The sequence below is a fragment of the Cyanistes caeruleus genome, chromosome 21, assembly GCF_971803275.1.
Source record: "Cyanistes caeruleus chromosome 21, bCyaCae1.hap1.1, whole genome shotgun sequence".
Taxonomy (NCBI): Eukaryota; Metazoa; Chordata; class Aves; order Passeriformes; family Paridae; genus Cyanistes; species Cyanistes caeruleus.
Genome location: NC_141721.1, coordinates 2797293 through 2823641, shown reverse-complemented (window position 1 = coordinate 2823641; position 26349 = coordinate 2797293). Strand labels below are relative to the sequence as shown.

The window sequence follows — 26349 nt, the reverse complement described above, 5'->3', positions numbered from 1 at the left end:
ACACCCAAGGAAGCACCACTGTGGAAGGCATAAAAGCTACCAGGTATTTCCAGGCTCTCAGACATTGATGGAGGAAAAGAAAATATAAAAATAATAGATGAAGCTCATTACACAACTCAGACTCATGCTTGGCAGCATCTAGCACAGAGCTCTGAATTTCAGCACAAAAATGTGTGGCACGCTGCAGATCCGTGGATGGGGAGGAGTAGCATGGAGGCAAGATTTAAAATATGATGGTGGGTGCAGAGGGGACCTGCTGTGGTCAAGGTTGCCAAGAAAAGCCCTTGAGAGCCAGTGGCTTTTCCCAGTAATTTTGGCTGCCACAGCCCCCTTGCCCTCACCAGTTGCTGAAGATGCTTCCACTGCACCACTGGCAATGGGGAGAGTGGAAAAAAAATTGGCAGATGAGAGCAAGCAAGGTCCTACAAAACAGCATGTTCAGTTTTCTTTCCAATTTTAACTTGTCCTTGACCTCTCTTCACTCCTTCCCAGCAAGGCTGGCTCGGCTCTCTACTTGTCCCGTGCTGCAACGCCCCAGCACAAGATGTTTTTGGTGGTACTCACCCCTCAGAAGTGGCATTTCCATCCCCAGTTGCTGTGACAACACATCTCCCTGGAAATACTTCAGCAGTATTTTTTGCTGATGCCAAAGCAAATATGAACCTGAGATGCTGGGGGTACCAAAGGGTGTCAGTGGCCCTGTGGCCATTGTGGGCTCCAGAAATGTGGATGCACATCCAACATGGGGGCTGAACCTGTGCCATGGGATACAGGGATCCTTGGGATTTTTTTGGTAGGGTAACACCTGCTTTCTGAATGATGCCTTTAAAGAACAAGCATAGCCCCAGGGGTCCAGGGGCTGACACAACATCAGGTGGGGAATTTGGGGTGTTCTTCACCGCTGTGTCTTGCGACAGCATTTCTGGTATGGGGGACTGGCTTGAGGGTCACCTCCAGCCATGGCAGTGGTGCTCCTCTTGCTCTGATGAAAAGGAGACAAAACAATAGTCCTTTCCTAAAACCAGCATGTGCCAGGGTATCCCATGTCCCTCTTGGTAACCCCCCCAGGGGTCACAAAGCTTTTGGCTTACCTTGCACACCACCTTTGTCCTGCTCACAACACTGGGAAGGAATATATGGGGCCACATCCCAGCAAAAAAGCACCAAGGGCAGATGTTGCCATGAACACAGATTTGCTCCAAAACAGGATCTGCAGCTGGATCAGGATTTTATGCTTCAAACATCACCATGGGCAGAGCTCTGGGTGATGCAGAGATGGAAACGCATGGCCCCAAGCCCTATCCCATCCCCTCAGAGGAGGCCAAGCTATTTAATTATTATTTATTTCACAATTATTTATTGTGGAGGTTAATGCAGGGCTTATTTAAACCTCCCCTCCCAGCTGGGGAAGATAAGGTGATGACTATTCTGGACACAGTCAAAATTAGCACTGTTATTTGTATTCTTGTGCCCCAAGAGTGAATTTAAAAATTCCCAACAGTCGTATTATGCCACTGTGCTCATTTTGCCTTTGTCATCCCATGCCAGGCACAAGCTCAGCTCCATTTCTAGTTTGGCTCCTCTGAAAACCCACAAGAAATCCTGATCTGGTGAGCACAACTCCTTTTACGGCTGAAGAATGCCCTCAGGCACACCCATATGGCTCCATGGGCTCCCAAATGTCCCCCAAATCAGCCACAAATGGAACAAGAAAAGCAAAAAAAAAAAAGGTAAAACAACAACAACAAAATAGACAAAGAAAAAAACCCAAATCCAGAGTAATCCAGTAAAATTGCTTTTATTTCTGTAATTTTCTAAGTATAAAACAAATCAGCCCGATATTGCGATATTGTGTGAACAGAGTGGATTGTATGGATGTGACCACAAGGAGCCTTCCCACGTCTTCCCAGCACACCTGGCTATTTACAGTCAGACAAAGGACATGGTTTAGGAAGCGGTAATTTAGTGGAAAAATATCTCTCATATAATAAAATAGGAAACCTCATTTCTTTCAGTTCTTCCCCTCAGATAACACCCTCCCACCCCCCAAGATATAACAATTTACCTTTTGCTATGAAGCACAATCTCAGAGATTTCTAAGTTTGACTGTTCAGGCATCTCATATAAAAAAATCAGCATATTCCCAGACTGAAGCCACTGAGGGCACCCTCTGGCAGTTCAGTGGTCACCCTTTTCTTGGTCCCAAGTGCCCAGCTCTCCAGGCACACACAGATTTTGGCTCATTTAATGCCCCACTCACACCAAAAGCAGAGTGGCACCACAAGAACCAGTCCAGGGGGCACAGTTTACCCTGTGTCTCCTTCTCATTGCAGCCCTGCAAATCCTAACCCCAGCTGTGCCACACTAGATCTGCATGGGGTAAAGCCCTCTCGGGTGGTACCAAACACCTGAGTCCCAGGCTGTCTTCCCTGACAGAAAATGCCACTGCAGAAGTGGGAGGAAAAAGAGCCCAGATGGGGCTTGAATCTCTGGCATCATTTACACAAAGTGATGGCCAGGCCAGGTCCAAAAATCACAGTAAGTCTTAGGGGTTGGTAGAGGGGACTGGTGTGTTTGAGTTTCAGGAGTGATTTAATGCCAAGGTCACTGAACCTCATGAACATCTTCCACAGCCAGGGCCCCTGCACAGCTCAAATCATTATTTGATGAATTTTGGTAGAGCAGAACCCTGATGTACAAAAGAAGGACCAAAAATTAATGCTGAGTTTTCCTATTGCTCCTCCTTCTGCCATCCACACCGTGAGCAGAAACTCTGACTCAATCCCAGGTTTGATGCTCTTAAAGGAACAAAGTCCTCCAGCCCCTCCATAGAGCCTGTCCCTCCTACTGCCCTGTCCAGTGCCTGGTGGTGCCATCCAGCCTTGGCTGAGCAGAGCATCACCAGAAACACACACACACATGGAATGGTCACAGTGCCAAAAACCCAAACACACAAGCACAAACCTCATCCAGACCTGGGCCACATGACACAAGCGAAATTCAGCATGCAGCACTTGGCTCTTTGTCCTTTTCCAACGTGCCTCCCCATGGGATCACGCACCACAGGGGGAAGAGCTCATCCAGCAACTGGTCACAATGACACAATATCCCAAAACAGTACAAAGGACTTTCCACAGCTGATCCCCCTGGTGCTTGCCCCAGGAACACAGGACCTTCCCCTCCCACCTTGGCTGTACCCCAGCACGGTGCTTGGACCCTGAGGAAGGAGTATAAAGTGCTCATGGATAATCCCTTGCTGCCATCCAGCACATCCTACATCCTGCATCTTGTGGAGGATCTGTCACAGCAGCCCACCAATGCTAAAGGTCTTGCTGGAAAGACCTGAGTTTTATTTATAGACTTAGAATATGCCAAGCAGCACCATCAAAATAAAACTAAAAAGGAAATAATTCCTAACCTCTGTTGCCAAGAAAAGCAAGGATCCCAGAGGTTTGGCCCTAAGCTGCTTTTTAAAAAAAGCTTTAGGGCAAAACAGCCACCCAGTGTCCATCTCCCTTGTATTGCACTGTCAGATGCCTTGGTAAGACACAAGAGCCTATCCCAAAGTGATGGTCTTGGCTCTGGGATCTCCAAGTTTACATAAGAACATGTTCCAGCCTGTAAAAGCTCCCAGCACGCTGCTGCTGGCACACAAGCAATAAATAACTACTCTGTGATTTATCCTGACCTTTCACTGAAGAATAAAGGAAAAAATACTTACATCTATGGATATTTTTCTACTGCATAAAGATGTTTGAAGTATAAGCCCCTGTAATCGAAAGTATGGAGTGAAACCTTTACTCCAAGTAATGAAAGGATGGGGGGAGAGACAAGAGACGTGGTCACCCATTCAGAAGGGGAAATGGGGACGTGTCAAAATGGTCCCTCCGAGCAGGGGGCCACCTGCTCCAGGCAACTCTAGTGAAGATCACCTGGGCTATTTTCTAGGTAGATCTGAAGCCTCACAAAAGAAATAAAATGCAATTTGCTGCTGCTGGAAAGAAGAAGCTGGGACACAGCTCTGGTTTCTTGCCCACGATGGCTCAGGGTTTGCTAACTCACAATTGTGACCCAATGCTTGAACAGACTGACACTGCCTGGGCTTTTACACAAGAAACTTCTCCACTCCACACATATTTGGGTTAAGTTAATAATCCTCCACCAGACATCAAGTCCAGGGAAAACAGTGTAACTCAGGTGGTGGATGGACCAAGCAGGTTCCTGTAGGCACAAGGGAACAAGGCCACCACATCCCAGGGAGATGCCACTGGGCAGCTGAAAGCCCTACTGGACCCTCCAAACAGGGCTGGGATGCTCTGAATCCAGTCTAGCCTCTGAATCCAGCCCAAATTCTCCCAAACTGGTTGTTAGCCTCAGAGAAACAGAGAAGCTGCTTCCTCTGATGACACTGAGCTGGAACTGGACTAAATTCCCACTGGTTGTTTTTCTGCACAGAGCGATGGAGATGGACTCAATCATTTTGGATGTCTTTCCCACCTTAAACAATTCTTTACTTCTGTGACCTGTACTAAAACAAGGTGAAATCCACCCTTCTGAGGAAGGGCAAATCACATGTCTACAGTATTAGTCTTACTGAAGCCTTATTTTGAAGGCTTATACAGTACCTGGGTCATGTCCTGGTCCTCTACACCAGGGTGGGTCTCATCCATGGTGAAAATCTTTGAAGAGGAATTGGTTATCCCATGGGATCAACTGATTAAATCATTTAGACAGAACACATTTGAAAAATAAAACTTCTTCAAGACAAAGTATAATAAGATCTTAAAAAATCAGCAACAATCTTCTAACCACAGAGTATCTATAAAGATCTTTTTTAAGAGCTCCATATTAAAATTCCTTGAATACATTATATATTAAATACAGTAACAACATTTCATGCAAGGTTTTCTGTACAATAAATCAGCTCAGTAGTATAACAATTCTGTACATTCCCATTGGTCTGGGGGCTCTGCTCATCTTCAATGCTGGTGATGGAGAAAATAAAGGAGGGATGATATTTGGCACCTACTGTATGGAAGGAGAGATGCTCTTGCCCAGATGATACAGAAGAACACTGGAAGCTTCTAAGAGGCAAAAAGTAGAAGAAAAAACCAAACAGCAAAGGAGCAAATGCTATCCCAGACCCTGGCTCTAGTGCTGTTGCTGGAATGTAAGAGAAAGATACAGGCTCTGGCTAACTAAATATCATCAGGATGGATCCTAAGGACCGTGAGGAAAACAGGAGGGAGGATTTGGAGAGATGGAGAAGAAACTGACCACTATCAGCTTCTCAGCTGATGCATCTCAATGGAGAAAGATAAATCTAATGGATCCCAAAATCCATTCCTGATCTACAAACCCTCACTGAAGCCTGTCTCACTCCTGCTGTGGAAAAATCCCCAGAGGGCAAGATAAAGTTGGTGCCTTACAAAAAGGGATGCCACAACAAACACCACTCACGGAGAAAGACCACGTTATGTACAAGCATACATTCATTCCCATCTTGATCCCTTGGCAAGGATGCCCTGTTCAAGTCAGTGATGTTCTCCAAAGCAGAGTGCATGAAGTCATGGATGTGCTCCTAAACACTTAGGCTCTACTCCTGCTAGGGAAATAGTTTAAAATTCACTGAGGAAAGAAAGTGTGACCAGGAAGGAGTGGTGGACATGAGGAATGCAAGCTGGGCATCCCCTTGCTTTTCTTTACATGGCTGCCCCTAGAAGGAGAACTGCCTTATATAGTGCAGATGGGATCTAGTAAGATTCCAGATGGAGAACAGACAAGACTTCATCATGCTCAGGCTGGATGAACCTGAGAAGGTGCTGGGCTTTCCATAATGCAGGGATCAAACAGGACAGCGTGATAAATAGGGAGAACTTCATCTTCCACCATGTGCACCTGACCTCGACGTATAAACACACGTCCATGAGATTCACACCAGTGTTGGACACACTCTGAAGCTATGCCCAGCTGCTGCAGCCACTGGAGCAGAGCACAGCAGCAGCAGCAACACTGTGGTCATCATCAAGGCTCAACAATCCCAACACAAAGCCCCCCTCTCCTCTCTGCCTGCCCTCACTCACTGCCAAGCCCTTCCCAGCCCCTGAAGCTGCCTTGTGCATCCCATCCCACTGAGGGATCTGGCCTCAAATCCCAACTTCCTGCCTTAATCTCTCATGAAGGCCACCTTGCCCGTGCTCACTCAGTCAGGGTGAAAATTGGAAAGAGGGTCTCAAATTTGGCAAGAACAAATCCCAAGGAACCACATTACAATGATTCAGATCCACACAGCTCCATCCCCAAACTCTACGCCAGCTGTCCAGTAATTGCACTCCTATGTACAGGAAAAAGAAAGCTACAGAACAAAACAAAATCAGTATTTTTTTCTTTTCGACGATTCACCCGCATTTGTCTGATAGTCGGACACATGCATGTCCTGCTGGCTTTAGCGATGGTCATGCAAGACTTCAGTCCGAGTTACAAGTTAGGGATCCTCTGGTTCGGAGCGTCGCCCTCGTGTCGTTCATTTCTTGTCCTCCTCTCCTGAAATAAAGGGCAAAAAAAGAGAAGGAAAAGTATTGGTGAGGGTTCAAAAGCAAACCAGCTCTGTGTTTTTGTTATCAAGAGCGGTTGCTCCTGGGTTGATCCCAGAAGGAACCTGAGATCCTGACTGCAGCTGTGGCAGCTCAGGCTGCATGAGGAGGAGGAGGATGCCACTCCCTGGGCGAGGAAGGTCTCTGCAAGAGTTAGGAAAAGGGATGAGGTGGAGCCATGTGGGAAGGCGAGTAGGCAGGATCCCTCCTTACTGCTCCCAATGAGGCATTATGCAGGGAAAAGCAGTGGCTCAGAGAGGAGGAAGCTCACTGCATCCTCCCACCCACCCCAGAGCCTCAGCCCCGCTACAGCCAGACACAGATACTGCTCCATGGGCTGACACCACTTACACACACCCATAAACACCTCCAAAACAATGAGCAAGGACCAACCTACTCATCACAGCCACTGTCCCAGGGCTGCCCTCCCACCTTCTCCCTCCCTCCAGATGGATGGGGTTGGACATGGAAGGTAACAAGCAACACATGGCCTGTAGAAAAGTGATGGTATCCAGCTTGAACTCCATGTGAGCAGCCTCCAAATCCCTGCCAGAACTTGACTTACAGCAACATGATCCCACATTTTCAAGCAGTTGACAGGAGTGTCCCTAATCCCTGAGGCAGCAGCTGCCCTCCAGCCTCATAGCTTGGCCTGCCCAGAACAGATTTTTTTCCTTGAAAAAACCCCACTCAGAAGCAGCACTTGCTAAAGAGAGTTAGAAAAATCCCTTATCGTGAATCTTTTGACTGTATTTCTCTATCTTTCATCGCTACACACATCACGAAATACATCTCACTGGGGACCGCTGTTCCTGTGCTCTTGATAAATACGGGTCCTGCCCGGGGTTACCCGCGAGGCTCCGCGCCTGCTGCCAGCCCTGGTGCCGACAAGCTTTCAGGGGAATTAATAAATAACAGGCAAGAGAGAGGGAAAAGGCTTTTTTGCAACTTCTGCCAAATTTTTTTTCCAGTGCTGGCTGCAGAGCCCAGCCCTTGTGTCCTGGGATAAAATGGTTTGCTGTGATGGCAGCATCCCTCTGGATGACACTGCGGGCTTTGGTGTAAAGCAGGGATGCTGGCAACTGCACTTATTAAATATCATTGCAATAATCAAAATTAATCTCCTCCACATTGCAGCAGCATCTCTTCCCTCTCCAGCAGTTCTACAGTCTCCACCTGGTGACACACCAGTGGTAATTTGCCAACCATGGCACTTCCCCTAAACACATCCCCCTGTGGTTGTGCAAACAGGGAGGAGGATGCCATGGCATGTGGCAGGCAGGGACAGGAAGGGGACATGGCTGCAGTGTTTAACCACAGTGGGTGCCCTTTGAAAAGTTGCTCTCAGGTCTCTAAAGTAACACAATCCTGGCATGGAGCGAGTCAGGTGCTTCCATGAGCCCTGCAACCAGCCAAGGGTCCAGCTCCCACACATGCAGGTCCCTGAATGTCTGTGCCTGTCTGTCCTTCCCTCACACTGGTGACAGGAGCAGGGGGGATGCAGGACCTGTTTGCAGGGATGATGGGATGGTCATGGTCTCTCAGGATGCTGCTTCACACCAGGGGTGTCACAGTCCTTCAGCACTTGCAAACCAGCAGCTGAACAATGTGAGCTCAGCTCCTCCAAGGTCTGCTCCCCCCTGGACAGCTGAAACTTTTGGGGAGGTTTTTCCTTACTTCTTTTGACTTTCCTCAACAGATTCCTGTAAAAGGTGCTGCTGGAGAGGTGCAGGCTCCTTCTGCCAGCCCAGATCACTTCCTTCACCAAGGGAAACACTGCAGCCCTTGTAGCTCTGAAAACTCCACATCTCCCCCCTCACAGCAGGGCACCCTGAGCTTCAGCCAAGACCCTGGACCCCAGGAGAAAACCAAAAGGGAAATTGTCCCCCCATCCCTTTGCAATATCAGGGCAGCAACACTGGCAGCTTCCCTCTGCTCTTCAATTTCTAAAGCACTACACATGGACACGTATGAGAAAACAGGACAGGGGGGAAATAAAAACAAAAAGCAAGGTAGCAGAGCTGTAAAATCCTGTGTGGACATTCCGGCACTGGAAGGTGCAGCACCGCTCTCCTGCAGAGCATCCCACAGCTCAAGGGAATACTTGGCCCATGGGGACACATTCCTCTGCCAGCACCCAGCCAAGGTAGCTCCACGCACAGATTACCCTACAAGGGCAGGCCACGGCTGCAGGCGCTTGCTCCCGGCTCTGCCGTGCCAGGGAGAAGGGATGCCTGCCTCCTCTGCAGGGAACACAGGCAGCTGCAGCAGCTCCTGTGCTCCTGGGGGAGTTTCAGGGGTTCCTTCATACTCAGGTGCAGGTGCATGGGGGAAAATGAGGGTGAACAGCTCCTTTTTGCTGTATGCTGGAGGTTTTTTGTGATGGGACATGGTCCCTGCAAATTCTGGGCTGTCTCAGATGCAGAGTTTTGTCTGCCCCTGGCAGGGAGTGTGACGCACTTGTCACTGCACTGCCACCTCTGCCAGCCAGGTAGAGGATGCTGAAGCCTAAAGCTGATGGCAGCTTTGCAGAGAAGTGGCCAAAACTCCCTCGATGGTGATATTCACCCAAGGGAACAACCTCACCTGCACATCAGCTGCAGAGGCAGGAGACTGCAGGGCACTGTACTGGGGAGGGAACAGGGACCTGGTGGGGACAGGAACAGGATGGGGTGGTCACCATCTTCCACCTCCTGCAAAATGACCCCAGGGGTTGTGTCCTCACTGGGCACAAGGACAAACAGCTGCCTAAATGCTGATCTGCCACAAAAGACACCAAGTCAATTCCTGGGATCATTATTACAGGGTGAAGGGAAAAAGAGGGGTTTGCTATGACACAGGTTGCTTAAGGGGTGAAAATTTGGTTTGAGCAAGGTGATGGTGTGGAAGGACATCCAGTCCTCAACCAGATTGTTCCTCTGCCCCCAGGGCTTTCCTGAGCAAGGACAGTGCCCTTCCTGCCCTTCTTCTCCCTGCTATCACTGTCAGGACAAACTCACCCCAAGAAATAAAGAATAAATCCTGTTTTCTGGAGAGGGGCCACCCCTGTGGCAGGCACAGCACTGCTCAGCAGCCCTGGGAAAACCTGTGGGCTTAACTCAGTGCTGAGATATCCCCCAGAGTAACATCTTTTGCAAGAAATGAAAGGAAAGATGATATCATCTCTTTGGAGGGCTGCCCAAAGACATGCTGTGATTTACAGCATGGAGCCCAGGAGCACACAGGAACTGCTGCTCCAGTGTCACAGGAGCTGCTTCTCCTCCTGTTGTGCCAAGGGCTGCATTCTGAGAGGTGCTAGCCAAGGGAAACCCCATTAAAACCAGTTTATAAGGTGTTCAAGTCCCAACTGATCTTAGCATAGAGGCTGCCAACACAAAATAAGGATGGACAGAGAGGGATGGAAATCTGAGAGGAAAAATAAAGGGTTCCTGTTACAAATCAGTGTTTGATTTGTTTTGCTTTACAAGCAAAGGGATCCAGTTCCTGGAGGTTTGAGAGGAGTTGAATTAACGACCTGTGGCAGATTTATCTAATACTCCAAAGGGAGCATTTCAGGCAGATGTAATTACCAACTGCTCTGCCAGGTGTGGCACCAGAAAGGAAGGGAGTAGGAGAAAAAGCCCCTTTGCACAGCAAAACATGCAGGTGCAAACATCACACGAGCAGAGGAGGTGAGCCAGGGCTCCACAAAGCCACCAGGAAGCCCAAGCAAAGTGCCATGGAGCCACCCTAACCCAGGGTGGTGCAGACCATGCTCACCATCCAGGTGGTTGCGGGAAAGGTACTTGAGTCCTTCGTCCAGCAGGATCACAGGCAGGGAGATCTTCATCACAACCACCCACTGTGGCCAGCTCAGGGGGGTCACCTGGAAGATGAGCTGTGGGGTGGAAAGGAACATGTCAACAGGGAAGCAGGTGGAAGGTTTTGTTGTTTTAAGGATTGCACTGTTGTATGGCAAAGGTTGAGAGAGGGTCATCCCAGGTATAAAGAGGGAGGATCCAGACAGCCCAAACTGCAGGATTTCAAGGTCTGTCATGATCCAAGGTGGCTCTTGGACAAGATGAGTAAAAAAGGATGTTCTTCACCTCTCCTGCAAATGGGGAAAGTGAGGCACAAGGTAGGACTGTGTGTTAATGTGCTCACAGGTGCTTAGCAGGTGACAAGGGACAATGCAACCACCTGGGTACAGAAATACACTTCATCTTAAGCACCTTTGGCATCCCCAACCTTGAAAGGGAAGGAGACAACTCCTGAAGGGCTGAACCACCTTCTGGAGAGATCTAGAGCCTTTGCATTGTCCATAGGGAGAGCTTCTGACCCCTGGCTCATGGGACAGAATGACTCCTATTTTCTGTGCTGTTTTGATCATGGGACCTGCTCTTGAGGGCACCTTCTGGGAACAACCATCCCAGAAGTTTCCAGACCCAAAGATTGCTCCAGGGATATCCTTGTCCACAGAAGGCACAGGGAGCTGACAGGGGGCACTCACAGGCATGGGCTTGACATAGAGGATGAGGAAGTGCAGAGCCATGGACATGATGATGGCCCCCAGCAGCCAGATGTTGAGCCACGGTGGCATCCGCAGCAGCGACTGGTTCTCAGAGACACTGTGAAAGTGAGGGGACAACGTTAGCCCCAGAAACCTCCCCATCTGCCCGTGCTGGGAATTCCATTTCCCTCCAAACGTGCAAGGCCATATGCTATATCCCTTCTTTCCCAGGCTGTTCATCTTCAGGCCTGGCTGCAAACTGGCTGTGGATGGCCAATACAACCAGCAATGCATGGATTAGGGCCGATCATTAGTGACCAAATCACTAACGAATCCAGATTCAGTCCTTCCTTCACTGCTCTCAGCCACAGCACACTGCCTGGGAGGAGTTTATGGAAAACCCAGTGGTCCCCTGTGAGGATGCTCTGAACAGCTCTGCTGAGCCAAAGCAAAGCCCTCAGCCCACCCACAGATGCTCAAAGAGACCCTGCACAAAACCAGTCATGCACAGAGCAAAGAGAGCAGCCCTGTGGCCACCACACCTGTTCAGAGCATTGCACATTTCGATTGTCACCAGCACAGACAGAGCCATCGTCGTTGGGTATCGCGACTCGAAGATCTCACAGTCAATTCCTTCAAAGATGGGGTTGTCCTCAGTGCACCTCATGAAGTTCCTCTGTCAGCACAGGAAACTGCTGGTAAATACATAGCAGAGCAGCAGGAAAGGCAGGAGAGAGGAGGAAGAGTCGACTAGTTGGGGGGCATGTGATGAACTGGGCTGCTGTTAAATATCCCACAGTTCAGAGCAACCAAAAAACTGCCTCCAGTGACCCAGCTTCTCCTGGGGTTGGGCTTTAGGGGTATGGCTGGACAGTGGCTTTGAGGCTCCCAGGTGCAGTTAGGAAGGACTTTGAGGATACAAATTCTGTCTCCTTCAGAAATCCATCTTGCATTGCACATGCCATTGGGGTGTGACAGCACCTGCTTTCCCCCTACCCTGCAGTTTTCACATCAGCTACAGTAATGTAATGTGAGAACAGATCCCTTCTAACATGGGATGAGGCACAGAAGCTACTTTCAGCTTTTCTGAATCTTTCTGAATCTGAAACTTTCATTACCATGCTGGTGGCTGGCAGAAGCAAGGCTGGAAACAGCCTGAGGGAGAAAATTTGCTTCTGTTTTGAATTACTGTCTTCTCCACTAAGAATCTGGGAATGCTACAACCAAGGAAAGGTAGACAAAAGACCCCAACACGTGAATGCACGCCTTCACCCATCCACTCCAGCTGTCAGCCTGCTCCTCTCCTGACTCACCAGCTGATGGAAGGAGACCTGCGGTCCCTCGGCGTCGTACAGGAACCACCAGGTCGCTGCACCCACTGTGGCCAGCCCCACGTACACTGTGACCAAGAGAGACACCCTTACCCCAGCACCCAGAGAGGGGTCCCTGGCCCAGGACACCCCAGGCACATCCTAACAGTGCCCACCCCACCGGGAGCACTCACCTCCGACAGCCAGGTAGCGGAAGAAGAGCCAGCCACTGATGAGGGGCTCCTTGGGGTTGCGGGGCTGCTTGTCCATGATGTCCAGGTCGGGGGGGTTGAAGCCCAGAGCGGTGGCTGGCAGCCCATCTGTCACCAGGTTCACCCACAGCAGCTGCACAGGGATGAGGGCCTCGGGCAGGCCTAGGATGGCTGTCAGGAAGATACTGCAGGGAAAAAACAAGAGATATAAAATTAGACAAGCTCTGGGAAGCCAAGGTTCTGTGTCATGCAAGGGGGAGAGAGCATCTGCATCCAAAGCCCCAGACTGAATATTCACCCAAAGTTCTGCAGATGAACCCACAGCCCCTGATAAGGAGCCTGAAGCCTAGCACTGAATTTTGCAGCTAAAGTTTGTTTCTATTGATATTGAAATTTGTTTTGCAATTGTAACCCAACTATTGACGTCCCCACGGCCACAAAGGTTCCCATTCCCAGCACAAACACTCACGCTGAAATGTAGGGGCAAAGGATGCCCAAGTGATCCCAAGGTTGTGCTGATGTTGCTGAGGTTTGGGAGGGATGGACAGGGATGGCTGTGACTGGGTGACAACAGCCTGTGCACAAATATCTGCACCCAAATCAGGCACTCACATGGGCTTAAACAGGCAATACTTTAACAGAACATGTCCTGCAGGGTGGCACCAAAAAAACAAATCTCCCTGCCCCTGGGGAATGAGGCATGGTGCCTGGGATTACCAGTTTGGGCACCACATGCTGCTGACTGCAGGTGACCTGTCCCAGGGGATGCATCCCCCCACTGCTGCTCCCGCAGCACGGTACCCGCTGTGGGAGGCTCTCACCAAACGACCTCCCCGACGTTGGAGGAGATGAGATAGCGGATGAACTGCTTCATGTTGCTGTAGATAGCTCTGCCCTCCTCCACGGCCGACACGATGGTGGAGAAGTTGTCATCAGAGAGCACCATCTCAGCGGCTGACTTGGCAACAGCCGTGCCCGACCCCATGGCGATGCCAATCTCTGCCTTCTTCAGGGCCGGAGCGTCATTGACACCATCGCCTGTCTGCACCGAGCCGTGGTTAAGCGTGCAAGGGATTGAGCGAGGTGGGGATGAGGGGACAGGGGGGTGGCAGTGTGTCCCCGAGGGCTCACCATGGCCGTGATCTCGTTGAAGGACTGGAGGTACTCGACGATGCGGGATTTGTGCGCCGGCTCCACGCGGGCGAAGCAGCGGGCCTCCCGGCACGCCTGGCGCTGCGCCTCAGGGGACAGCTCATCGAACTCCCGGCCCGTGTAGGCCTTGCCAGACACGTCCTCAGTCTCGGAGAAGATGCTGATCCGGCGGCAGATGGCCACTGCCGTGCCCTTGTTGTCACCAGTGATCATGATGACGCGGATGCCGGCCTTGCGGCACATCTCGATGGACGAGGTGACCTCTTTGCGGGGAGGGTCCAGCATCCCCACACAGCCCACAAAGGTCAGGTTGTTCTGGGTGGGAGGAACACACCCCAGCCCCACATTAACCCCTTGGGATGCATTCACTTCCTCCCCTGCTGTGAAACCATCCTGGGCTTCACAGGGATTTTCCCCGGGAAGAAACGTTCAAGAGGTTTCCCTACCAGCTGCCCCATGGATGTACTCTACAGCCCCAATCCAACGGGATGCTCCCATTCCCTCTGCTCTCCCTCACATGTTTTCTCTTTGCTCCCCTCCTCCCCATGCCTCACAACGATCTCCAAGGCCCTCTCAGCAGTCACTCCACAGGAAAACCTGCTCAGTGAGACGGGGCTTGTTATCCTTCAAATCAGGTTTGCAGAGGAGATGAGCCATTACACTGTCCACAGAGAAACCAGAGGGAAAATACTTCTGGGACAGCTGGGACTATATGGGGAAACTTTGGGAATAAGGAAGAAAGCTCCGGTGCCGTACCTCGTAGTGGACGAAGGCGGCGGAGTCGTGCAGCTGCATGGTCTCCCTGCGGACAGGCGAGTCGTGGGTGGCCAGGGCCAGGCAGCGCAGGGTGTCAATGCCCATGCCCCAGTCCCGGATCCTGCCCAGGATCTTGTCCCTCACCGGGGCCGTCAGCGGGACCTTGGCAGTGCCCACACGGACGTGGGTGCAGCGCTCGATGACGCTTTCGGGGGCACCCTGCGGAGAAGCGGAGGGCTCAGGGGCTGCATTGAAGCTGGAGGACGGGCATCTCTTGCCAGCACCGCAGGAAGTGTCATAGGGAGGGAAGCAGCCAAGTTTGGGCAAAATCTCCCAAAAATTCCAGCAGGCATCCCGGCCCTGAGGCACTAGATGGCAGCCTCCGACCGAGCACACCGGGATCACACCCTGGAGCATGAACCCGCAGCAGGTCACCAAGAGCAGGACCTGCAGGAGAGCCTGACTCCTGCAAAACCTACACATCCAACCAAGATACTTCCACCCCAGATATCCCTGCTCTGACCTGCAGGGCATGAGGGCTGTAAATCTGTGCAGAGAAAAACGTGGCATACTCAACAGATGCTTGTGATGCCTTTGCAGTTCAGGAAAACATGTCCTTTACTATCCCAGCATCTCACCCCAGCCCTTCTGACCTTACAAGGGACCATGACATTGCTCTTCAATATAAAACTTGCAATCCTTCTGTTGCACCTCTTAAAAAGCTCACCCAGGGCCACAGATCCAGAGGCTTCAGAGGGTCTGGAGGACAGAGTTCACCTACCCAGATCATTTCCCAGTGGGAACAACAATATCCAAATCTTCTCAGAGTCAGCGGGGAGAAATTCCACCGCATCTCTTCTCTTGGGAAGAAAATGCCCTATGAAACACTGTTTTATTTCTGGTTACAGTGGAAAACTGGACATCATCCTTTGGGCATTACTGGCATCCGGAGGGTCCAAGCCTTTAATAAAGGCAAGTACCCAAATTCTGCACGAGGGCAGCTCTCCCTTGCCCCAGCACCAGCACCACACTCAGCACCTTTTCCTCCCTCTAAATCATCTCACCCCCTTTTTTCCCTGATCCATATGGCAAAGACTCACCTCCTCCCTGACCCCATCAGCCTACCTGCTGGAACCTGGATCCCCAGGCAGCCAGAGTGTGAGAGGAACTGCAGAGCATCATCACTGCCCTGTGCAGCAAGGGCCAGGTGCTGCTGGCTGTGCAGGGGGAGATGAACCCTGCAGGTGCTTTGCCCCTACCTTGACAAACATCTTGCTGCCCGCGGAGTTGCTGCCAGGCCCGGTGGGAGTGCAGTACACAGACATGGACTTGCGGTCCCGGGAGAACTCGAGGGTGCACTCCTTCCTCATCAGCTGCTTGATCACCTGCAGGAGGAGCACTGGGCTGAGCCAGGACATGCCAGGGATGCTGGTGCTCTCCACCTCGGCTGACAGCCCTGCTGAGCCCCTGGCACGGGAGGAGAAAGGCAGCCACAGGAGCCAGGAAAGATGGGACAGGGCTAAAAGTTTACAAGCTTTCTGTATCAGAAAGGAGTCAGGAGATTTATTACAATCTGCACAGACCTATCTGGAGAAAAAATGCTGGAACAGAGAGCCCTCTGAGCAAGTAGAGACACTGTGAGATCTAAAGTGGAGGAAATAAAGACCCAAAATAAAGTGTATTTTCATCCAGGAGGACAGGGAGACACTGGAGTAGGGAAATAGCCAGCACAAGATATTTTCATGTCAAAAATAGATGTTACCAAGGAGCAAGTGTCACTGGGGCAGGCAAAGCCCTGGGGAATAGGGTTTGGTTCATGCTGGAGGGCATGAGTGCTTAAAGATAACTCCAAACTTCCTCATCTGCAACCAGAGCTCCAGCTATCACTCAGAGGGTCTCTCCTGCCTGAGCAGGGACTGGACTGAGCTGGAGCCTCAGGAATCGCCTGCTCCAAAGCTCCCTGTAGGTTTGTCCTCAAGGCCCTGGCATCAGTCCCTCAGAGCCATTGTTCCAAAAACTGCTCACCATGAGAGCCTGGAAACCACATTCTTGTGCCAAATCAGTCCCTTAGATCATTGTAAGTGTTTACTGCCCAAAGATCAGACATCCTAAATCCCTCCTCTCCCTCCCATCCCCCAGTGCTGTAGCTCACAGGAGCTTCTCCCCACTCACTGAATTGCAGGCATTGGCTCTCTCCACCTTGGAGAGTTTGCTGAGGTCCGTGTTGAAGACATTCATCTTCTCCACCAGGCACGTCAGGGCTGTTTCAGTGGCTTCCCCCACCTTCTCATAGACTTTTTTGGACTAGAGGGCAGAAAAAAAGAGCTTTAGAGCACATCCTCCACATGCTGCTGCCCCCAAGGATGCTGTCACCCACCACAACAGACCATCCCCTTGAGATGAGACAAAGCCAGGGAAGGGGATCCCAAGGGACAAACTCTACTGGCTTTGCCCTGAAGCACAGCAAGAGCATCCCCCCACCCAGCCCTGGCCCTGGTGCCCCCACACCTCATTGTAGTCCAGCGAGGAGTCATTGCAGAGGGCACAGATGGTGGCCAGCTCCACCAGCCCGTCGTACTGCCCGCACTGCACCGGCTGCTCGTCCTTCAGGCTGCGGGCAGAAAACAACCCCAACAGCCTTACACCAGCTCACAGCTCCAAATACAGTTTGCTCACCTGAAGATCCCTTCTAGAGGGGTACACAGCCTATATATCACTCTTGTAAAAGTGGAAGCAAAAGCCCAGTTAAAGCCCCAGGGCTGGCAATAAATCCTCAGGTTCAGATTTTGTACTTTATTAAACGGGGCAGGACTAAATTGCAAATAAAATATCACAGGAGGCAAATAAATTCTGGAAGTGGCCCAGAATAAGAGGGGTTGCAGAGAAATTCAAAAGAGCAGGCAGGGATTGCTCACAAGCTGATGATGAAGGTGATGGACCAGAAAAGGGGCAAAGAAATTCACGTTAGCATCCACCCCCTAAGGGGTTTCCATTTGCTTTTAATCCAGAGGAGCAGTGGAATCAGCAGCAAGTCCCTTCTCCTCCCTGTGATGCTCTTCACACTCCATAGGGAACCCAAGGGAGCATTTAGGAGCAGCAGAGAACTTTAATAGCTGCACTGCTGTGACTGCTTCCAAGCATGTGGTGAACTGTGATCTTTGCTTCCTAAATAGCAGCTCTTTGCTACGGAAAGGAGCAGCCCTGAACACTCCAGGCAAGCCAGATGCTTCTCCTCGCCTGGTGGTAGGAATGGTAGCAGTGGTTTTGAGGGAAATAAAAAATGATCCTGGTTCCAGCAGAGGTAACTGCAGGTTAGAGCTGTATAAACCCAGCCGGTCATCTGCTGGCTGGAAAAATAATTTGTCAGGCATTTACTAGGATCAGCTTATTCCACTGCTGGTTCCCAATGGAAAGAACATTTTGGAGCCGTTGTTACAGCTCAGGAGCGGAAAACACAGAGCAGCCAAGAAAATCTGAAAAATCGGTTTGCTGAGGGAGACGAAGCCGCACTGGGCTGTGAGTGGGAAGGGAGATCCACTGCTCCTGCCCAGAGATGCTGCCCAGCCCTGGGCTCACAGGAAGGGACAGTGGGTGGAGGAGAAAGCTGTGGACACACTAGGCATGGCTTTTGCAGCGTGTGATCCCTTGGATATTGCTGGGGAGGGATGGGAGTTACAACCCCATCATCAGCAGTCCCTGCATGGAGCCAGGTGAGACCCATGTGCTGGGAAAGCCAAAGGGAAGGTGCTGTGTGAGCAAACCCAAGGTCCAGCATGAAATATCCCCCTGGCCAAGGCCAGGTTAAAGCAAACAAACATTTCAGTCCCACCAGCCCTGGGGGAAGGGAGAGTTCTCTCTGTGACACCTCAGCAAGCCCACACACCCCTCTAGATGCACAATACGGGCACAGGGCTAAAGCAAAACTCAAGAGCAACAGAAATTGTTGCAGACCAACACAGTGGCTCTGAATGCAGTCCCCACAGGATAGGGGACTCTGAGCTCCAGAGGTTCCAGGCACAAGTTCAGCCCCCTGGTCCTCCTCAATTTTAATTGAAATGCACTGATTGACACCAGCTTATGACTTGGCGCAGTTTTTAATGGAGATTCCTAGCCAAGGATCAAATTGGCTCAATAAATATTCATGAAATTAAGTCTGTGGCTGAGATGAGTTACAGCTGCTCCACGGATGAGCAGAAGGGACCATGGTGACAAATGTGTCTGGGATCACTGAGCAAAGCAAAGGGGAGCAGAGAGTGCTCCCACCACCAGCTGAGCTTCTCATCTGCCTTCTTCCCAGACCTTGCCACACTGGGGGCCACCACCTCCTCCCAAAGGAACAGGAATAAATAAATACAACAGCAGAAAACCCCATGTATGTGACAACACTTCAGGGAAAAAGCCCCCAGCTTCCACTCCCTGCCCTCGGCTGCAGCTCTGCAAAGCCCTGAGGCACACCCTGCCATCAGCAGGATCATGCCCTGGGCACTCCAGCCATGGGACCCATCCCTGCTGTGCACACTGGGCTCAGGGAGCACTTTCCTTGTGGGGTTTCAGCTCTTTGCAAGTCCCCTTGACCAGTGCTGCTGGCTCCTAGACTCTGCTCGGGGCAGGGACAAGTCAGAACCCAAAATGTGCATGCTCCAGAATTATGGAGAGTCATCACTTCCTGCAAAAAGCCTCATGCATCACCATTCCTACATTTGTCATCTTCTCTGGTTCACAGGTGGGCTTGTTTTATTGGGATTGCTAACAAAGGGAAAGCCAGGCGTGTGGAAGCCCCTTTGCTGAGTAGTGGGAAGGCAGAGCCAGGGTGAGCAAATCAAGTGGGGCAGGAGCTGGATGTGAGGGACAGCGAAACAACAGCCCTGCTCCCCATGAAGAGCAGAGTACAGTCAATCACCCAACACTTGCAAGCCCAGCGTGGCCAAAAGACAGTGCCCAGCAGGTATCCTCATGGGCAGGACTGCAAATCACCATGGAAAACCCTCCTTCCACCCCCAGCCATGGCCATGAACCCGACCCTCCCGTCTTCCCCCAGCTGAGCTGCCAGCCCAGGGCCACCCTGTGTCCCTGTGAAGGGGAGGGGACCCTCACTCACATCTGTCCCTCGGGGGCGTAGGTGGAGCCGGTGATGCTGAACTCATGCAGGCTGCACTGGGTGCCCTCCACCTTCTCCATGATGAACATCTGCCAGGAGAAGAGGTGGAAACAGAGCATTAGGCAGCAAATTTTTGGTACAGCCCTCGTGCCCAGCCTGGAAACCCACCAGCTGGCTCAGGCCCATCCCTGCTCAGCCACTCCTGGCTGTCCCCAAATCCTTCCAGCTCTCCTCTGCCTTTTTCATGTTTGCCTCCTCCAGCTCTTTCTTTCCCTAGGAGAGGAGAGACACAGAGCTCCTAAGAAGGTGCCTGTGTTTTTCTTGGAGCAGAAGGGTCAAGGTTTCCACTCCTGCTCTGAAAAGCCTCTGCAGGGCAGGATCTGAGCAGCTGCCCCTGCCACCCCTTCCCAGCCAGCTCTCAGCCACCAGCCTTGTGCCTTCCTGGGATCACAGCTCAGCTCAGCAGTAAAACCCCAGTGAGCCATAAAAATCCCCCACACTCTATTTTTAGTGATTTTTGCCTTTCAAAATCCTTCCAGTTTCTCTTTTGCTGCTATCATGAGACAAATCCCTCAAACTCTAAAATAAAACTAAAATTCCTCTCTCCCCAAGCTCTCCTTGTCCCCATCCAGCACAGCCCATCTTTGAGGGCAGCATCCCCTGGGAACAAGAGCAGGGCCTGACCCCAGCCAAGAGACAGTTCAGAAATGCTCATTCTGCTTCTTGTTATTTATGACCCACACTGAAGCCAAAAAGCAACACAACAAATAAGTAAATAAGTAAGTAAATAAATAAAACTGGTTTGGCAATGGCATTTCCCTGGCTGCAGGGAGAAGCCAGGATTTAGTTTAGCTGCAGGGAAGTGCTGCTCTCCTCACCCCATGAACTTGAGTGCCTCTAGAAAGCAGGTGCAGGGAAAACTGTCCCACTCCAATCTGTCTCAAAAGAACTGCTTTTTCTCTATTTCTTTTCCTCTGGTTATTTGAGTTGCTCCCCAGGAGAGGGAAGCAACAGATGCTGGAGAAATCAGCAGGCATCACTCAGCTCCAGAGATGAAACATCTCTGGTTACCACCCACTTCTCTGCCTTCCATGTTTCCTCTGGCAACAATTCTCCCTATTTTACAGGTTTAGGCAAATCAAAGGAGCAGGTTCAAAGCACACATCTCCTGTGTGGGTAATTCTGAGCCCAAAACAACCTCGTTGCGGCTTCCCAGCTATTTGCAGGTATCCTGCTCATTGGGTTGATGCCCTCAGCTCCTTTCCCAAGGCCCATCCTGAAGGCCCCTCAGCATCCCTGAAAGGTTTGGAAGGAAATAACGAGCCAAAGTGCTGCAGAGGAGGTGTCTCAGGTAGCCTGGAGGCACTGGGCTCCTCTGGCAGTGGGTGTAAACTCAATAAGAGCAAAACCACATCCTATTTCCTTTGGTAACAACACCCCCAGAGATGACAGACCCAGAACCTGTGCTGAGGCACCCAGTCTGAGACAGCAACAAAAGGAACCTTTGAGGGCTAAGCACCTGTCATCTTTTTTTGAGACACCCAATGCTATCAGCCTTCCAGAGATCCAGAATCTCCTGGCCTCTTCAGAAAATGGACTCCTGGAACACCAACCAGACTAATTTAAAAAAGCTGAAAGCACCCACCCCAGCCACTGATGGGTTTGCCTGATAGGGGCCTGTTTGTTTTCAAATGCTCATGGCTACAAAACAATTATTACTTTCACAATAGCGTCTTTCTTATTAAAAGAGGGAAAAGGGAAATAAAAAAAACCCACCCAAAACATTCCAAGCTCTTTATTTTTCCATCTCTTTAAAAAAAAAAAAAAAAAGGTGCTACACAACCCACAGCAACCAGGGGTTATATCAAATTTCCTGCTACTCCCAGCTTGCGTGACTGGCCGAGCATGGGGGCAGCCAGGACAGCACAGAGGTTTCCATGTGATCAGAGCATCACAGAATGGTTTGGGTTGGAAGGGACATTAAAGCTCATCTCATCCCACCCCCTGCCCATGGCAGGGACACCTTCCACCATCCAACCTGGCCTTGGGCATTTCCAGGGATGCAGGGGCAGCCACAGCTGCTCTGGGCACCCTGTGCCACAGCCTGCCCACCCTCACAGGGAACAATTTCCTCCTCATATCTAATCTAAATCTCTTCTCCTTCCCTGTGAGGCCATTGCCCCTTGTCCTGTTGCTCCAGGCCCTTGTCCAAAGTCCCTCTCCAGCTCTCTTGGAGCCCCTGGAGGCACTGGACAGGGCTCTAGGGTCTTCCTGGAGCCTTCTCTTCTCCAGGCTGAGCAGCCCAGCTCTCAGCCTGTCGATGTTTTGGCAGATTTCCAGGCTGAGAAGTGGGCAGGTTTGTGGGCAGTGGAAAGAGTCCAGAGGAAATAGCAGCAGTGTCTTAAGCAGTTAAGAGCAGAACTGAAGTTTCCATCACAAAAAATAATAAAGAAAAAATCAGGAGCAATAGAAGGAGGTGGGAATGCTGCATGGGTGCAGCTGAGCTGTGGGGTCTAAGGGGGCTGGCAAAGAGTGCTGCTCTCTGGGTCCCCTCCAGCACCCTACTCCCAGCCCACATCTCTGCTTTGGGTTTTGATTTTCAAATGCCACCTTCCTGTAAAATCAAAGTCGGGTGCATAAAAGGGTGCTGCAAGTTTTAGGAGAGTGATTTAAATATGTGAGAGCAGAGAGGGATAAATATGTGAGATGCTTCCATGTCCCTTCTCCTCCTGCCAGGCTCCCACGGCTCCATGGTTATTTCATGGTTGGGAGGAGGCTGCTGCTGGTTCCTCCATGCCCTGGGCTGGGGGAGATGGTGATCCCAGAGACCCCCAGCAGTGACACAAACCACATATTTACTCTGATTTACTAAGTGGGTTTGTGGCTTTCTTACCGTAACCTTGGCTGGACTTGAGGTCAGAGCAAAAGTACCAAAATCTGAGCTATCCTGGGTGGACAAAGTCCCCAGCAGAAAGCACCTCATTTTGGGTGGCTTTGGGGGACACAGATTCACCCCTGCTGACCACCTGGGGCCCAGAGACACAGCACAGCTCCTGAAACCCAGCTGAAGGTTTAACACCAGACCTGAAACCCTTCAAGAGTCATTTCACAGCTCAGCAGACCTGATGCCAGCAGTGAGACAGTGGGCAGGTCCTGCTCAGCAGCAGGCCCTGCAGCCCAATTAATGGGCAAGTTAATGAAATCACACTCAATTAATACATTTTCCCAGGTTATTGATAGGGATTGCTGGCTCTTCACCCCCATGGCTGAGTGTTTGGCACAGGAGTGTGTCCCGGACACGCCAACAGCAGCCCAGCACAAATATTTACCCACCTGCCACTCACAGGGCCCTGGCAGCCCCGTCCTGCCCACGTCAGCACGGGAATCCCTGTCCATTAAACATTAACAGCCCTGGCTGGGCGCCCTGGGGCCAGCCCTTCTCCCAGTACTGTGCCCTGGGAGCCAGGATCCAGCCAAGTGAATAAACAGATACTGGAATGAGGCTATGGGGAGATGGGCTGGAGGATACTTTGACTTTTTAACTGAATTATTTTTTTTTTTTTTTTGTGAAGTCACTGAGTTCATTCTGCAAAGACAACTGATGCCAAAACCCTTGTATGCCACTGCCCCACTCTGTCCCACTCCCTGCCCCAGTATCACCATCCTGACTCCTCTGACTGTGCCACACTGCAGGGGATGGTGGCACTTCTTTTCCAAGTTCAAAGAGCAGACCCTCTGCTAGGAAATGGTTTGGGAAGGCATGGTCACTCCTCCTTTCTCCCCCTGCAGTGGGCAGAGCCCAGGAGACCCCAAGCACCCTGTCCCTGCTTTGCTGCATCACTGGCTCTGAAAATGGGGCTGGTGGGAACCTCCTCCTCATCCAGACATGGGCAGTTTGCTCCCTGCTTTGTTCCAGCCCTGTTCTGCATCATCCACAGGGCAGAAGTACCAGACATTTCCATTCATCTGCAGTTTGTGCTGGGCTAAGCAGTGGCCAAAGCCTGTGGCCAGTCTGCAGCACTGTCACAGCTTCCCACCACACTATCTGTGTGTCAGAGAGGAGAGAGGCTGGCCAGGTCCCTTTTTTCCCACAGCAACACATTTTCCAAGGTTCTCCTATAAAAACAACACGCCAAAGCCATGCAAAAAGCTTTCCTGACACTCATGGATTAACGGGAAAACTGAGAAGTGCTCAGATGGTCCAGGCTTTCCTAACAGGTCACCTCTCCACATGGCCAGTCATGTAGGAGCAGAACACTCTGGTAGACGAGGAGCCTTCAAACTCTTCACCAAACCAACTCAGGGCTCCCTCCATCAGAAATGCTTTTCATGGGTCCAGGCTTTAAAATTTTGCATGGTCCAGGATTTCTCACTGATCAGGTTAAAAACAGGGGGAAAAGAGCAAGAGAGCAGAGGAGGCTGATTGCACTGGCATCTCCAGGAGCTCTGTCTCAGTGCCACATCCCAGCAGGAAGAAAATTCCCTGGAAAGAGACCCCTGAAAGGGACTGCAACACAGCACCTCCACAAGGGTGTGCTGACAAAAGTGAGTTTTCTAATGACATTCAAGCCAAGAGGAGTTCTGATCCTTACTGACCCTGTCTGGGGATCCTCAGGGCTTCCTCCCCGCTGCTCACCCCCACATTGCTAACAGGACATGACTCTGGTGAGGATACAGAGCCCACCACCACAGGATGGGGTGCCCTTCAGCGCCTCCCCTGCACCCCCAGACCCCAAGCCCAGCCGGCTCTCACCCGGCACACAGACATCTGGTTGGTGGTGAGGGTGCCGGTCTTGTCGGAGCAGATGACGGAGGTGCAGCCCAGGGTCTCCACCGAGGGCAGGCTCCGGACGATGGCGTTTTTCTTGGCCATGCGGCGCGTGCCCAGCGCCAGGCAGGTGGTGATGACGGCCGGGAGGCCCTCGGGAATGGCAGCCACCGCCAGCGCCACCGAAATCTTGAAATAGTAAATGGCGCCCCGGAACCAGGAGCCGCCGTGCACGGGGTCGCTGAAGTGGCTGATGTTGATGACCCAGACGGCGATGCACACCAGGAAGATCACTTTGGAGAGCTGCTGGCTGAACTCATCCAGCTTCTGCTGCAAGGGTGTCTTCTCAGGCTCGGTCTCCACCATCTGGTTTCGGATCTTCCCGATCTCGGTGTACACCCCTGTCGCAATAACGATCCCTACGGCCTTCCCAGCTGCAATGTTGGTGCCCTGGGAGGGGAGGAAAGGAGCAGAGTGGATATGTGGGCATGAAACCTCTTGGTTTGAGCAGGGAAATGGGTTGCTCGTTGTGAAAGGAGAACATGAGGTCTTGCTTAAAGGGAAAATGGGACATCTTGGGTTTTTATATAAACCCACCCTAAGGAGCAGGAGAGCCCTTCCTGAGAGTTGTAACCCCTCGAGGACTTGACTTCTGCCTGAGAAGAACATGAGAGAGGAGGAAACCCAAATTTGCAGTAGCTCCAGGCTCAACCACAAACCTCTTCCCCATCCATAATGCATCCTACCTGATGGGAAAAAAAAGTGCTCTGAGATTGCCCAAGGTATTTCAAGGCCTTATGTGCCACAGCCCAAATGAAATCCAAATGAAGCAGGTTCTTATTTTTATGGATTTGGGGCTCTTTTTATGGATTCAGGTCTTATGCAGGCACTGCCTTTCTCTGCTCAGAGATCTCCCACATCCAGCAGCCTCTGCACTTTGGAAAACCACAGGAGAGGTGGAGACAGGTGTAAGGGACTTACAGAGAAAAGCATGTTCTTCTTGTCCTGGTTGACAGCCCGGGGATCAGGGATGGGGTCAGCATGTTTGATCACCGACACAGACTCCCCTGCCAAGGCAAGAAGGGAGAGATGGATCACCCATGTTCCCTCTCCAGCCTCAGCTCATCCCTGTTGCAAGCCTGCATCACACACCCCACAGCGGTCTAGAGCAGCACTTTGCCCCCAAACCACCCAAACACCCACCATGGGGATGTCAAACCCCACAGGCCACCCAGGAGAGCCCCAGGCTTTGTGTTCTGCAGGAAGGATACCCAAGCACCAGACCATGCCATAACTTTGAGGATCTGGGAAGGTCCAAGCATCATCTAAATCTTGCTCTCCCACCCTTTCCCATCCCAGCAAAGCACTTATACTATATCAGTTCCAAAATTTGCCTCCAGGAAGACAGCAGAAGGAGCCTGCCCCTGCTCTGTGGGGCCCCCACGCACCTGTGAGGATGGACTGGTCGACCCGCAGGGTGGTGGAGCGGATTTCGATGATCCGGATGTCTGCTGGCACCTTGTCACCAACTGCAAGGACAAGAGCAGAGCAGCTCTGTCAGGTGGCACTGGCAGCACCCAACACCTCAGGAATGGGGACAGCAAACCCCAAACTGAGACCAACCATGTGCAGGTGCACAGCAGCACCCAGCCCAGAGCAATGAGGGGTCCAGCCCCTGGCAAAGGGTCCTGCACTGGGATACCTCATTTCTGCATTTAAAGCTTTGTTAAAAGCTTTATTTTGTCTGTCTGTGATTTACAAGTCTGCCCCCAGCCAAGCCCTGGTGGTGCCCTGCCTGCTGTGCTGCATCCCCTTCCCCACCATGTTCCTGTGTCTCCTCTTCTCTGCAAACTCCCCCTGCACCCCCATCTTGCCTCTTTCCTGCAAAAAAACCAGAACACCCCCATGCTGAAGCAATCTGAGCTTCCTAATGCCAGTCTTAACCCTGCTTCAAGTTCCTCTGGGCTGACT

At 51.4% G+C, this 26349-nt stretch overlaps 1 protein-coding gene across 2 annotated transcripts in view; it reads right to left on the bottom strand.

Moving 5' to 3' along the window:
* Positions 1–1782: 1782 nt before the first annotated feature.
* ATP2A3 (ATPase sarcoplasmic/endoplasmic reticulum Ca2+ transporting 3) overlaps positions 1783–26349 on the bottom strand; it is a 46660-nt gene continuing 22093 nt past the window's right edge. For both annotated transcript variants that reach the window (XM_086859004.1, XM_086859005.1), the window contains 16 exons: positions 25827–25907; positions 25360–25445; positions 24364–24828; positions 19611–19699; positions 17021–17123; positions 16685–16816; positions 15772–15897; positions 14513–14731; positions 13736–14071; positions 13426–13646; positions 12587–12789; positions 12396–12481; positions 11625–11758; positions 11083–11200; positions 10353–10470; positions 1783–6543 (listed from right to left, as the gene is read on the bottom strand). In XM_086859004.1, the coding sequence (XP_086715130.1) occupies positions 6524–6543; positions 10353–10470; positions 11083–11200; positions 11625–11758; positions 12396–12481; positions 12587–12789; positions 13426–13646; positions 13736–14071; positions 14513–14731; positions 15772–15897; positions 16685–16816; positions 17021–17123; positions 19611–19699; positions 24364–24828; positions 25360–25445; positions 25827–25907 (2537 nt within the window). In that variant the 3' untranslated portion in view covers positions 1783–6523. The remainder of the gene's footprint in view (positions 6544–10352; positions 10471–11082; positions 11201–11624; positions 11759–12395; positions 12482–12586; positions 12790–13425; positions 13647–13735; positions 14072–14512; positions 14732–15771; positions 15898–16684; positions 16817–17020; positions 17124–19610; positions 19700–24363; positions 24829–25359; positions 25446–25826; positions 25908–26349) is intronic.